This window comes from Heterocephalus glaber, unplaced genomic scaffold (genome assembly GCF_053883595.1).
Source record: "Heterocephalus glaber isolate CG9 unplaced genomic scaffold, H.glaber_assembly_v1.0 deba00001550, whole genome shotgun sequence".
In the NCBI taxonomy this organism is placed as follows: domain Eukaryota; kingdom Metazoa; phylum Chordata; class Mammalia; order Rodentia; family Bathyergidae; genus Heterocephalus; species Heterocephalus glaber.
Window position 1 is genome coordinate 15,577,434 of NW_028258343.1, and position 14,351 is coordinate 15,591,784.

The 14,351-nt window shown below is 35.8% G+C and overlaps 1 protein-coding gene across 10 annotated transcripts in view; it reads right to left on the reverse strand.

Moving 5' to 3' along the window:
* Lama2 (laminin subunit alpha 2) overlaps positions 1 to 14,351 on the reverse strand; it is a 586,947-nt gene that overhangs the window by 151,731 nt on the left and 420,865 nt on the right. For all 10 annotated transcript variants that reach the window (XM_087190273.1, XM_087190276.1, XM_087190275.1 and 7 more), the window contains one exon: positions 5,873 to 5,997. In XM_087190273.1, coding sequence (XP_087046399.1) covers positions 5,873 to 5,997 — 125 coding nt within the window. The remainder of the gene's footprint in view (positions 1 to 5,872; positions 5,998 to 14,351) is intronic.

The following is a 14,351-nucleotide window of genomic DNA, read 5'->3' on the forward strand; positions in this document are numbered from 1 at the left end:
ATAACATTCAAAATTTTCAATAGCTTGATATTTTGATAATTATACAACAGCCATGAAAATATTAAACATCTATCCAAAATATTGCATTATTCACTAATCAAAAGAAAACGTGACCAGAAATTCATGGATATTTGTCTGATAGCAGAATAGGTATTACTGAGTGTATTTCAGATTTTTTTACAAAGTAAAAAATTAGGATATAAAAACTATATAATTATTTCCTTAAAACTCAGTCCAAATTGCCACTGGCATTTCAAGACATGAAGTGTGAACAAATGTTTCATTTAGAATAAAAGAGTGCCTTTTCTAAGTCACATCTAGGTTTCAAAATCATTTTACTTTAAACACAAAATAATGTGATTTGGTATGAAGAAAGAAGAGAAAGATTTCTACCTGAAAATAAGATTTGCTCACTATTTTCTTATATTTTCTAATAATTAGGTGTCTGCTAACTTCTGCTGTGTTTCCACTGCAGCACAATAGACCACAGCCTCTCGCTCCAGGATTGACCATCATTTCATTTTATAAAGGAAAATCCTGATGAGACTTCAAAACTAAACTATTATTATGTAGTTTGCAGTTTTTACAAGTTTCTTTGAAATGTATGTGATAAGTTTTCTTTGGATACAACTACACAATACACTGGAAACTTAGGAAGACAAAACTTATTAGTTGCAAAACACCATTTTTTTGTTTGTTTCTATTGGTCTGCTAAATCATTTGTCATAAAAAACCAATAAAGTATACAGGTTGGGGCCAAACTTCTTTGGGTTAGGTGCTATTAGGATCCTATTTTAACTATTGTTCAATGCAGTAAATCTATAGTACATAACAGAATGATAAACTCTAGTCTTTGCAAAATATGTGAACAAATGAATCTACTACTCACTAACTCATTATCCCACATTTTTTTGGCTACACACAAAAAATCGAACCATAAACTCATAATTGACAATCTGTCAAATTTTTAGCTCTTCAATTTAAAACTCAATGCCAAGTACATCTGTGTGCTCTGACATACAAAATCTCATAGACATAGATATGCATCAAGAAACAGGTTTTGGACACTGCAAGTAAAATTCTACATAGACCATGTGATTGAAATGGATTCCTTTACAGGAAAATAATAAAATGTGAAAAAGTACTCAATGAAGAAATAAAATGGGTTGAAGTACTATATAGGAATGTACTCATTCTCCTTGAAGAGTTGATGCAAACTTATTTGAATTATGATATTGTGGCAGATAGTGCTTTTTCCTTATATCATGTAAAAGAGTACCTGATGGAGAAAGTAGGAAAACTTCTTGCCTGAAGATACCATGATACTTTCCACTCATCGTTCCTGTATCTACTCCCAGTTTTCCCTTCATCTGCAGGACCACTCAGAAATCCTTGTGCTTTTCTCTTCAATATCATCTTCTACATTTCCTTGTGGTGAAAATTCCAAACTCCCCTCAACAGACTTTTTAAAACTTACAGAGCCTGTACTTTGTATCTGCTGTTTGGGATTTGACCCCAATGAATTGGCTTCCTGGAAAACCATCTCCCTCCAGATTTTATCCCAGTTCACTGGTTACTCTTCCTCAGTGTCATTGCTGGATGCACGTTGTATCCCTGATCTCTTGATGTGCTTCTTAGTTCCGTTTTCAGATTTTTTCCTTCCCCTCTACTCATTCCTGTAAATATTTTCTTTCATTCCCAAGAGGTTTAAGGATGAAGGGAAATGGATCTAAAACCAAGTTTCCCTTTCTCTAAGAAACCCACTAGACCTAACAGATCTAACATTAAGTTTCCACTCCTTTAAAGCTATGGTTGTACAGTTGACCTTTTTGTAATTTTTCTCCATCACAGCAATGGTCACTCCATGCTTCCATTTGCCCTGCCAAGAACCATGGAGTCAACTTTGTCTCCTTTCTCTCACAGAACATCCATTTTATCTATCAGTGCCTCTGCTGCTACCATCAACAGCATCAGCGAATTGCCCTCTTATCACTGCAAGATTTCTAGCCATCAGTCTATCTGGTTACCCATCAGAGCTTGCTGGCTTCCGCTGTGACCTTCTTGTCCTCATGAAGTCTATACCAGCCACCCTGAACTCCACTGTCTGCCAACTGTGGGCCACTCACGGCCCTGTCTCTGGGACAGGGCATCTTCTGTCCTCTGGCTGGGCTGCTCCTCCTTCTGCACATATTCAGATGGCTCACTTCACTACTTCCTCCAAGTCTCCACACAAGCTTCCTTCATTAGTGTAGATCATTGATTGCCCTACCTAAAATGGCACCACGGCCACTGTATACTCATTGAGGCTGCTTTGTATATCCTAGCAGCATTGTCATAACCTGATACTACACTCTATATCTATTTGTTTATTGTCTTATTTTCATATAAAATAAAACATAAGCTCTGGCAGGCAAGAAACATGGACTATTAAGCACTAAGAATCATGCTTAACATCAAGTATGGCCCTTATTAAGTATCTTTCGATGAAAAAAGGAATAAATAAAATGCTGTTTATAACTCTGAGAAATTTATAATTCTATGTGAGACAGATCTATATGACTATAGGCTGGGACACATACATTTCATGTCTTACTCGAGGTGTTGAGATGGAGAACTCACAGCTGAGTAGCTGATCAAGTTCTCAAAGAATATTTGATTGAAATAAAGATGTGACAAAATGTACCAGGAGGATACAAAATGGACAAAAAGACATGTTATGCTACGAAAAGGTTTCTGTGGCAGAGGGGGAACTGGAACTGGGTCTTTACAGTAGATTGGATTTCATAGAGATTGTCTCAGGTAATAGCTGGAACAAAATGGCTGCTCACGTTTAGGAAAGAATAAGAAATTCCAAACTTGGCCTCACGGGAAAGGAGGAGAGGGCATTAAGATTGGAAAAGTAGTCAGGTTGCAGAAGGTTTCTGCTGTCCTGCTGAAGTCTCACCTTTCTTCAGGGGTGTATGCGAAAATCTCTGAGGGTGTGTTAGTGCTGCTGCTGTGTTGCAACTATGGAAAGTTTACCATATCTGTTTCAGTAGGAGATGATGAAGACTTGAGGAATGCTGTGGAATTGAGTCAGCAATCATTCCCTATGCCCTCTGTACCCTCTGTTTCTCATGAACTACCCAAACTAAATGAGGTTCATCAGCCTCCTCTGTTTGTATCTCACAGTCTATTTGTAATCCTCACAGATAAGTTTTTGAGAAGTGACTTAGAATACAAAAAAGTAAATCCTATTGTGGTTGTGATCAATAAAGATCAAAAACAACTGAACTGTCTCTGTAATTTGATATTTTGATTCTTTTAGGGTCATTTTCATAAAAACTATACTTAAATTACACAAATCCTATTAGCCACATATGAAACAAAATAGCAAAGACACCGTTTTATCAATTCTGCTAACAAACTAAGGCAGCATTCCATTCTTCATAATTTCTCAAAAGCATAAACTTAACGCCTGCTTCTATGATGGTTGTCAGAACTCATCAGCAGCCTAATTGGCGGCCACTACACCTGGAGTTTCCTCCGAGAGACAGCGCCTGGTGCTGTTCATTGTCGCCCTCTCTCCTTGGTGTCAGTGATATCACTGCCCACGCTCTGGTCTCCCTTCCCTGCCATAGCCCTTCGTCCTCTGCTGGTGACCCAACCAGAGTCCTGTCTTTCCTTCTTTGCAAGTGCTCCCCTTGGGTAGCATTAGCCTGGGAAATCTTTTCTGACTTCAACACAGTTGCTAACATATTTCTTCCTTCATCTGCTTCTGCAGTTTTCAGATTTCCATTTTCTGCAGCTGTTTGCATATTTCCATTCAGATAGACCCTTTGCATCAATCTGAACCTATTTAAACCATAAATTGCCTTTCTTCTGCAGCTGCTTTTCGCTGAGTTTCCTATTTCAGGTCATGGCTCCATCATTTTCTGGACAGCCTGGCTAAAACCCTAAGTATTCTGCTCTAGTCTGGACCCTCACCCCTCACACATAATCAGGTATCAGTTCCGTAGGGCTGTGTTGAACACATTTTTCGTTTTCATCCCTGTGTCTCCACTCTTGTTGCTACTGCCTACCTTCAAGTCCTAATTATCCTTGCCTAAGCTACTGCAATGGCCTTTTAATTGTCTCATTGCTTTTCTTCTTTGCCTGTCTCAATTCATTATATTCAATACTTCATAAAGCCTTCATAAAATGTGGCTCTGATTAGCTTAATCTTTTTTAAAAAATAAAATTTGCAGCTTTTTAGTATATAGAAAAATGAAATACTAATTTATTAGATGGTATTCAAGGATTTGTATAATATGGGCTCTATTCTCCCATTCATTTTCGTCTGTAATTATGAACTTCTGTCTAAGGGCCATGCTCCAAATTCTACTACTTGCTAGCTCTAAAATATGCCTTGGGCATTGTATTTTCTAAGCTACTCATATCACTCCCTACTATCCCACCAGTAACAATGCTTCAGTCCACTGTTGACAATCTATTATACATACAACCATTTCTTTAATAGTTCTTAAAGCTTCCAAAATTAAGTACAGTGTTGTACGTCCTTGAATTCTCTTAACATTGAAGTCAACTCCTCTTAAGACTCATGTTTCATAGTGAGTTTCTCCAAGAAATGGTACACTTCCCTCATACTTCTTGCAGCTTGCTTTATAGTGTACTCAAGAATGAATGATTAATGAACGACTGATTTTCTTCTAATCTAAATTGCTCACATTTTAATAAACAGGAAAATAGATAACACTCTTTTGTTTACATATTGGCATCAGAGGGGGATTGGAGAAAAGGAGATGAAAATAATATTATGTTTCATACACCTACCATTTGGTGCTTTAGTGAATAATGAGATGATGTACATTAGCATAGTCAATATCCATTTTACTTAAAGATTTACAATTGAAAACTCAGAAAAAGTTTGCAATTCTGGCCAAGAAAAAAGGGGAGATTCCAGGGGGAAAGGACAAAACTTTATACAATTGTTTTTGGAATGTATGCAAAGCTGAAGATGAAGAACCCAAGTGAATAGGCACAAATGGAAAGATGGCTTTTGTCTGACTTGCTTTGTTGCTCTTTTGTACTCAAGATAAGGTGTCCAGAATTCTAATTCTGAACAAACATCTGTATCTTCTTTTTCCAAAGCAGATCCCTAAAGAAAAACTACTTTACCACTTAGAGATTGAATTCTATGAGTCACTTAACAGAAAGTACGAGCTTAGCAAAAAGGTAAATGGAAACACCTAGGGATTTTCATCAAACTATAAACCAAGGCTGAATGTTCAAGCAGCATTGAAATAAGATATCCCAGCATTTGTTTTCCCTCATGACTGTGTTTCCATGGCACCATGTTCAAACCATCTTACCAGAAAGGAGGCTATGATTCTGTCAGATACTGACCTTTTTAAAGCATAACAATAAGTCATCCTGTTTTCTCTGTGGTATTTTTCAATTGTTTCCTTGGTAATTATTTCCCAATCGTGAATTTAACACATGAAATAAATGGAAAAAGCCACAAAAAATGATATGGTACCCACCCAAACAATCCTTCATAGCTGAATTTTTGGCAGAACTGTATGCAAACACTACACTTGTATATTTATGAAACCATGTACATTTGTACATATATAATTTATTTTATAAGCAGATCTTCTGTTAATATTTGGACTTACATTTGAATTCATGAATATTATTTACTTTGGACAGGGTTTTAAAGGACAAATGAACCACATAATATACAAACTGACTTTTGTCATGTTTTTATATTAAAAATCTCTGTCTTAGATTAAGACTTTGTCTACATATAAATAGCCAAGTCTTAGACAGCCCATGTGCTGGACAGATGGCAATAACGATTGGGAAATATGGTTCTATTTCTCAATCTTACTTGTTCCTGGAAGAAATCAGAGGGCAAGCACATTGCTGACAGTCATTTGGCAATCCCTTGACAATTCCATAGTATCCCAGTGCACATCGCTCACAAAAATCACCAGCAGTGTGATGCTGACAATCCTGTAAAGGCAAAGGGAGAAAAAGATTGTTTTTCTTTTGATGAGACATTGAATATAATTGATCATACAGCACACCACCTATGAGTGTGTGTGTTCATGAATACACACACTCAAACACACATGCGGACTTTCTCATTAAGAGAAAACATATGTTTGTATACCTTTCATTTGAGAAACAAATACCATGGTTATTGTGTTATGTAGCTATATTGAGAAGAATTTGTTTTCCCTGTATCAACTTCTGTGTACGTTTTCCTTTTACTCTAAATTGGGAAAGAGAATTTAAAGGATCTTAAACTGGTTGTCTGGCCATTTAAGTCTCTTCCCTTCCCATGTTTGTCTGTATGAGGTATCGCAGAAGTGCTGGGATTCCCGGGGCCTCAGTACCTGCCCATCAGCAGACTTTATGAAGCTAAGCCCAAATGAAAAGCATAAAGGCTCCGAGAGACAACATGAACAAAAAAAGGTCAGCCTTTCCACCATCTGAAGAATGTTATCCATTTACTTTTCTGCCAAATGTTGGTTCTGTATAAGTACAGAGAACTCAACTTGAAATGAGCAAACTTACATCCATATTTCGTCCTCCATATTTGCATAATAAGGGATATTGGGGTGAAAAGTGTTAGAACACTTCCACAGAAAATGAGAAAAGTGTCAGAGTAGTATATAAACAGTTCTGGAATTGGGCTGGGGATGTAGCTCAGTGGTGCTGTCGCCTGCCTTGCAAGCGCGAGGTACTAAGTTGGATCCCCAGTACCAAAGAAAAAACAACCAAAAAAAAAAGTTTTGAAATTGAAAGTGTCACAGAGTAGAATGACATTTAATACAGAACAACTGTACACCAGGACATAGGAAGAGCCACCTCTAGGCAATGACACGGACACTAAGAGAATCCAATAAGAGAAGTAAAGGAAAACAACGTCCTACCCTCCAGAAATACATTTGACTCAGGGGACAAAAGCCTAGCCAATAATAAACAACAAAACGCAATATCAAATGTTGTTTAGTGAAACTGCAGCACTTGATTTTGTGAGTCAAAAAAACAAAAGGAAATTTGGAGTTGGATTTCAGCTTGATTTTCTAGGACAGGATTTGAGGTACTCAGAGCAGTGATTTACTTCCTATAAACAGAACACAGAGAGAAAGTGAGACAGCACAATCTGGAGCCAAATAGGTGTAGATGTCAGTGAGCTGCTGTCCTGAGCCACTGGGGAAGTTACAAGGCTGTCTGCAGGGTCCAAGGCGAACTGGGCTGACTGGAGTCTGCGGGCTCTGCTTCAGTCCACCCAGAAGAGCGCGCTTAACTTTCATCTGCCTCCCAAGGCAAACAATGGTACCAGAGATGCAGTTTTCACGACAAATGATAACTAAAGTCAGGTCGCCACAGACATTGCCATGGAATTGTTATGTTTTTTAGAGAGGTTATGCTCCTCTCTGCAGTGAATCCATGACATTGCCACTATCAATTTTAGACTATTGGTCTTTTGCATTTTTGGCATTGTATTTGAAAATACATTGTGTTGTCTGCAGATGCATTGTACAGCTTGATGTAAAAGAGATCCAGTTTTCCAAAACGACAGGTCCAACCGCAGTCCTAAATTTCCACTTTGCCCTTAGCAGAGGATAGTCTCCTGTTTTCAAAGAAATGAAACCTCCTATTTGGGTGCACCTCTGTTTCCTTCCAAACAATGCATGGTTTTGTCTGCCTTTCCCCATCTCTTTGACATAGTATTCTGTCTTGTCCCTGGCTCATCCCTAAGATCTTCCTAGCTAAACTGAAATTTATTGACAATAATCAGTCCTCATGATATGTGAATTCTCCGCACCACCTGATATTTCTGGCCATTCTTTCTCTGCAATTTTCTGTTTCCATACTAATAAAATCGGTAGATGCATTTCCTATCTCTGTAGCTATTCTTATCTTTTGTGGACTCTTTCTTCCCTTTCTGTCTAGTAAGATTGATTTTGTTGATTCAAGTTTTTGCTTTCATCTTTTGTTTTTCCTACACATTCTGCCTTGGGGATTTCATCCATTACTCTGACATTAGTTACGTATGTGCCCAAAACTCTGAATTTTATATATTTATCATTGATATCTCCAGTTAGTTCCAAAATTGTATTTCTAATTGCTGCTCGGGTAGATCTTATTGTATAACACAAAAGCACCTGGACTCTGAAAGGTCAATTATGAAGCTAATCTCATTCAATTTGCTAATTCTCCAGTTTCCTGTTTCAGCTGGTGGTCACTATCATCTGCTGAATGGCTCAGGTCAGCAACCTAGAGGTTTTTCTTAGCCCAGATATCTGTTTGCTCACTGTTCTACAATTCTATTTTTCTGTTTCTTGATTTCCTTGTTGCTACTAATTTTATCTGGCCATTGACATCTTTTACCTGGATTATCAGAATAGCCTCCTAGCTAAAGGCTCTGTTTCCAAATGTGTCAGCCAGTGTTTTCTCCACACTCTGCTTAAATCAAACCATGTCCTTCTCTTGCTTGAGAGTCTGCATGGATCTTTCTCACCATCAGGATGAATGGGGAAGACTTTCCTAATCTCTCCTGCTTACCCTCTGGCTTTATCTAGCTACTGTTTCTTTTGCACACCCTAGGATATCATAATATTTTTAAGATGAAGAAAAACAAGTTTCAGTCTAATAAATACAGGAAAGTGGCTATCAGGACAAAATGATTTGTTATATTTTGATGTTGATTTAAGCACCATAATCCTTTCTTATTCATCCATCCAAAGGAGCCACCATATTTTAGCAATAAAATACCCATTCCATATTTAAAAGTAGCATTGTAAGAGATAATGGCTCCCAGGAAGAGCAATTGTCTATGAATTCCAGTCTCAAATGTTTCAGCAAGATGTCAAATAATGAATAAGTATTAACCGGGGAGTGTTTTAAGAACATATTTTATGGTTTAGAAATGAACATGTGCCAAAAGCACATGGGATCTTCAACAATAATTTTTAGCATTTTGCTTTTATAATAAAATCACTGCTTAATGAATTATTTTTAATAACCTAAAGTAACATTAATAACCATATCAAAATACTTAAAGATAATTATCATTACTAAAATACAGAAATTCAAAAGTACGGTTTCACTTTTCTTGTACTTGAAACTTTATATAATTTCTTCAGAAAGAAAGTAAATATTGTAACTTCTCAGGATAGTCAATCTTCCCCAAGGTTGCTGACATTCTGTACTCAGTTAAGTGAATCAAATGTCCTGCTTAGGTCTGCAAACACAACACATAAATCTTGATGCTATTTTTGAAACTTTCTGACACAGCCCTTTTGATCGACTTTCCAGTATGCTGCCAAATAGTGTATGTATTTGCTCCTGTATAGAAATTAGCCTTTAGGAAAAATTTCTGTACTTTATATATCTCATGAGAAGTTTATCAATAAATGCACAATAAGATTGTGCTATTTTACATCTAAGGGAAGCAGTTCCTTAGATGAGTCTTTCCTATACTTTCTTTATCATAAATGCAAGAATTCTTATAAGGCTGTCCTCACCTTGCATAACTCTAAACTATGAAGTTCTCACTTGTGATGTCTGAAAAATTGCATTCTAGTTTTCAGTCAGTGACCAAGTTTTGTCTTATAAAGCTACACAGATTAAGTCTAATTCCCATTTTCCAGGGAAGATACTCATTTTTTAAGAACAATATTGCTTCCTAAACTTTTTTTCAAGTCAAATGTTTTAAAGTCCCAGTTACTCCAAATTTCTTTCAAAATACAGTGGCTTATAAGTTTCTAGCTATGATTTACAAACATATTGAATGTACTTCCATCCTTAATTTGGGTCTTGCACAAATAACAATGACTTTTGGTCTCTATCCAATGTGCAAACAACTAAGAACTCGTATGTCACATGAATCAATATTAGGTGCAATTTTGTTTTTCCCTTGGGCAATAAACAATGAGCTCCTACAGGCCAAGACCTATGGAATTCACATCTTTATATCCAGCATCCACCATAAGATGGGCATATGGAAATAATTATTAGCAAATGCCTAAGAATGAAGGGGCAAATGAGCTAAGTTCAAAACCTTCTCTATAAACTTTACATTGTTAATTGTGGGCATAATTCCACTGGAGAGAAGTTTTTCCACTATGCAATGAATGAAGTTACACTTGCAGGTTTATGTCACGAGTATCTGACAGGTCCCATTCAAAGGACTGAGCACAGCAGAGCCAGACTCAAAGCCCTTGTCTTACCACCGGAGACATCTCTAGAGCCTTCTCGCTGCCACGTGTTCTAGCTCTTAGCTTTGCTGAATTTGAGATACGACATATCCCACTATCCAAGGAAATTGATATTATACTGAGATTCAGGAAACCAGGGGCTCAATATTCTTTATATAACCTTGGCAATATATAGCAAAATACAGTGTGATGTGTGTTATTTTGAAGGACTCTATTCTGATTCACAGGAAACACAGTTTCTATAGCTGACAGTGGTTAAATAAGTTACCCTCAAGGTTCACTGGAGATCAACATTAGTTTCCTATATTCTCCTTTTCCTTATAAAATGTGAACAGCCATTTTATTGCTATCTTCTGATAAATTTATATTCTCATGATTTCTTAAATATTTCTCACATATGACCTTTAGTAACTTTGCAGTTTCTATCCATACTCTAGGATATAATTCACTTGGGATTTTAAAACTAAACTCATTTAATCAAGTAAGTATACATTTATTCCTTCTCAGTTTGTAGAAAATAAGTTAGTAGTAATTTAGAAACCTGATTCTAATATTTTTGGACAAGACTCTAATAGATTGCTTAAATTTTCTTACCATTAATTTTCAGAGATATAATAACATGTCATAAGGTTGTTAGATAGATTAATGAAAGTTTACTAGACACCTTCAAACAGTAGTTTCCAGTTAAAGATCTATTGACCGAGGAGAGGGCTTATAGTTTAACTGCAGATATTGACAGCTTTTCAGGCCATGAAGCAGATCAACGATGCAAATTTTCTTCTGTTTCAAATAAGAATTATGATACAATAAAAGTAACATTTTCATAATATGATGTTGAAAATCTTCATTGAGCTAAGTGAGGCTTCATGCGAAAAACAAGATAAATAATCCTGACCATGGAGTGTGGTGATGACTCAGTGAGAATATGTAAGCATCCATCTACCCATCCATCCATCATGTGATTCCTTGTGCATGTGTGCACAACAGTTAGTTCAGTTACCTTTGCCTCCTCCCTCCACCTGAGGTTGAGTATCATGTATGCTTTATTCTTCCATTTTGAAAAAAATGTTTTCCTTAAAGGGTAACAGTCACAGAAGTATTGTAATAACTAATAGTGTAAAAGGCATAGAACTTAATAAAACCTAGGAAAAAGCAGCCTTTCCCTTGCAAATGTCATTAGGCACCATGATCGGCATAATTACACAGGGATATCAGCTTGGGGTAATTATTAAAATATATATTTTCAATCTACTCTGTTTTTACTAAAGAGGTAATGGAAGGAAAGAAAATGAGTGCTACATTTCTAAATATCATTGCCTTGAGAGCACCAGAGCACGGTATATTCTGAATGTCTGTGTCCTTTCTAAATTCCTATGTTGCAATTCTAAGCCAGAAGGTGATAGTATTAGGAAGCAGGGCCTTTGAGAGGTGATTTGATCATGAGGATAAAGTCCTCATGATTGGGATTAAAATCCTTTCCAAATAGACCTGAAGTTAGCTCATTCCTTGCAGCATCCATGCCCAGGAGACAGGCCCTCAGCAGACATCAAATTTTCTAGGCCTTGATCTTAAAACTTCCACCTTCCAGAACCATGAGAAATAAATTTCTGTTGTTAATAAGCCATCCAGTCTATGGCATTTTGTTACAACAGCCCAAAAAGACTAAGTAAGAAAATCTAGCACAGTCCTAGACGTACAAATGCTTTTCATCCTTTTGATTATCAGCTGATTGTTTCTGAAACTACAAAGGGTTAATGATGTATACTAATTATCATCATTATGATCAATATCATAACTACTACTTTCATGGAGTTTACCATGTACTAAAGAAAAAGGTCCCAACCCTTTGTATTGAGTATTTCATTGGGTCCTTATAAAAATTCTGAGTAGGAATATATGAGTGTGTGAACATATATATATATATATATAAATTTATATACACATATATAAATTTAGAAATGAGGAAACTCAAACCATACTGAAATTAAAGAAATTGATGAGGCTCATGAGACCAGTAAGAATGAAGACAGGATTTGAGTCAAGAAAGTCTGAATGAGACCATAGTGTTCAATGAAATAAATCAGACACACAAACTTAAACATCACATAGTTTCTCTTATATGAGAAATTCAGAGTATTAATAGAGAGCAAAGTAAAGGTGGACGATAGGAAGGAGAGAGACAGATTGTTTGCAGAAAGGTAGGAAACCAGAAGATGGAGGGAGGGAGGGGGAAGGGTAGGCAAAGGGGATGAAAACAGCATTAAGGTGTGCTATGGACACTTACCAACTCCCCATGACAAATGTAATAATTATGTACTGCAAACACAAACAAATAGCACTTGCAAAAGGAAAGCCTGACTGTAGAATCCACGCACGCTGCTGTCTGAAAGCAGATAACACTACACTGTGCAGTGGACACGCTAAACCAGGATAAACCAGGATCACTATTCCACATAGGAGAAAAATCAGTATGCCTTAGTTTCTTCAGTTACAGCATGGGAATTATAATAGCTGTTTCCCATTTGCCTCATGGGCTTGTGTCAAAGATAAATGAAGTTGTCTCAATTCAAAAGTTGTAAATTCCCTGGAGGAAAATATAAAAATTCAGAGCATAACAATTTACACTAGCTGTGTGTGTTTGATGGAAATATTTATTTAGTTTTTACTTCATCTAGGATTTCTCAGAAAAACAGACCTGCGTACAGCATTCCTAAAAAACAAAAATTGCTATAATAACCAATTGGTCAAAAGAGGACAATGTTCAGACAATAACTTTTATCCTAATAAAAATAAAATTAGGTTGCACCCTTTGCGAAAGTTTCTAAATTAATCATATTAAGCAAACATGATCCTGATAAAAACATCAACAAAACTGCATAAGAATGATGAATTTAATTATTTATAAATGTATACATTAACCCCTCTATGTAAATTATTGAATTTTACAGATAAGCAGATAGTGAAAGAATATTACACCTAAACCAGCTATTTCAGAAATTCAAGGAGAGTTGGTATTAGTTATTTACTTAGTCAATAATATCATTCATCACCTGCTTAAGGTGAAAAAATATATGCATGATCACCTCCCTTTTTCTGCCTTACTGAAAATTGAGCTCAGGAGTCACATGTGCTAGGCAAGTAATCCACAACTGAGCTACATCTCCAGCCCTTTCAAGCTTTTTTTATAATTTTGAGACAGGGTCTCACACCTCCAACCTAACCTACACAAGTAAGCATACTATAAATTTAAATACCTTAACAGGATAGAAAGAAACTATCTTTTAGAAAACAGGAATATATTTTCTCAGTATGATGAGGAATATTTTTCTTAAGTGAAGCACCTGCATCATATTTGGGTAGAATATTTGAGATATTCATATTCAAATCAGGAATAAAATAGGAAGCTGATTATTCTTAGTTAACATTTTTTAGAAGGGTGAATCAATGAAAAATATTGTAACAGATATAGGTCCTGGTAAGAAAAACACAATTATAATTATTTAAAAATAATATCATTGTAACTATAAAAGTAACTGAAATAATCAATTAAAAACTTATGGGAGTAAAATAAAAGGGGTTGGACAATAAATATGTACTAAACATATTTCACCAATGATGACCAGTTAGAAAATGTACTATGTTGAAACAAAAATGTAACATTTATTATTGGAATAAAAATATGTGATATATAGGAATAATTTTCAAGTCAAAATGTATGATTTGATAATACTGAGATAGTTTATTGTATGACATAAAATGTTTGAGAAGAGTATCATATTCCTTTCTTGAGGAATATGTTGTCCTGTGTTTACATTGTTCCATTGTCCTAAACTGAACAATGCAAACGCAGCAGTCTTTACAAATAGGCTTAACGTAACTCCAATCAAAATTCTAGTAACATTTTTTGGGAGAAGTGATTGAAATAGCGAATAAAAATGTCAGCTGAAAGAACATATGAGCATCTATTTAAGGAAATGAGCAAAAAAGAATGATAAAGGGCCTTGCTTTACCACATACTACAATTTAATCTAAAAAGAAGGTAAGCAAAACATTGTAACAAAACTTAAAGGTAAGTAGAACAGAATAGATCATCTTTAAATGTTTGACTATGGATAAAATAAATTTGTGTTTACT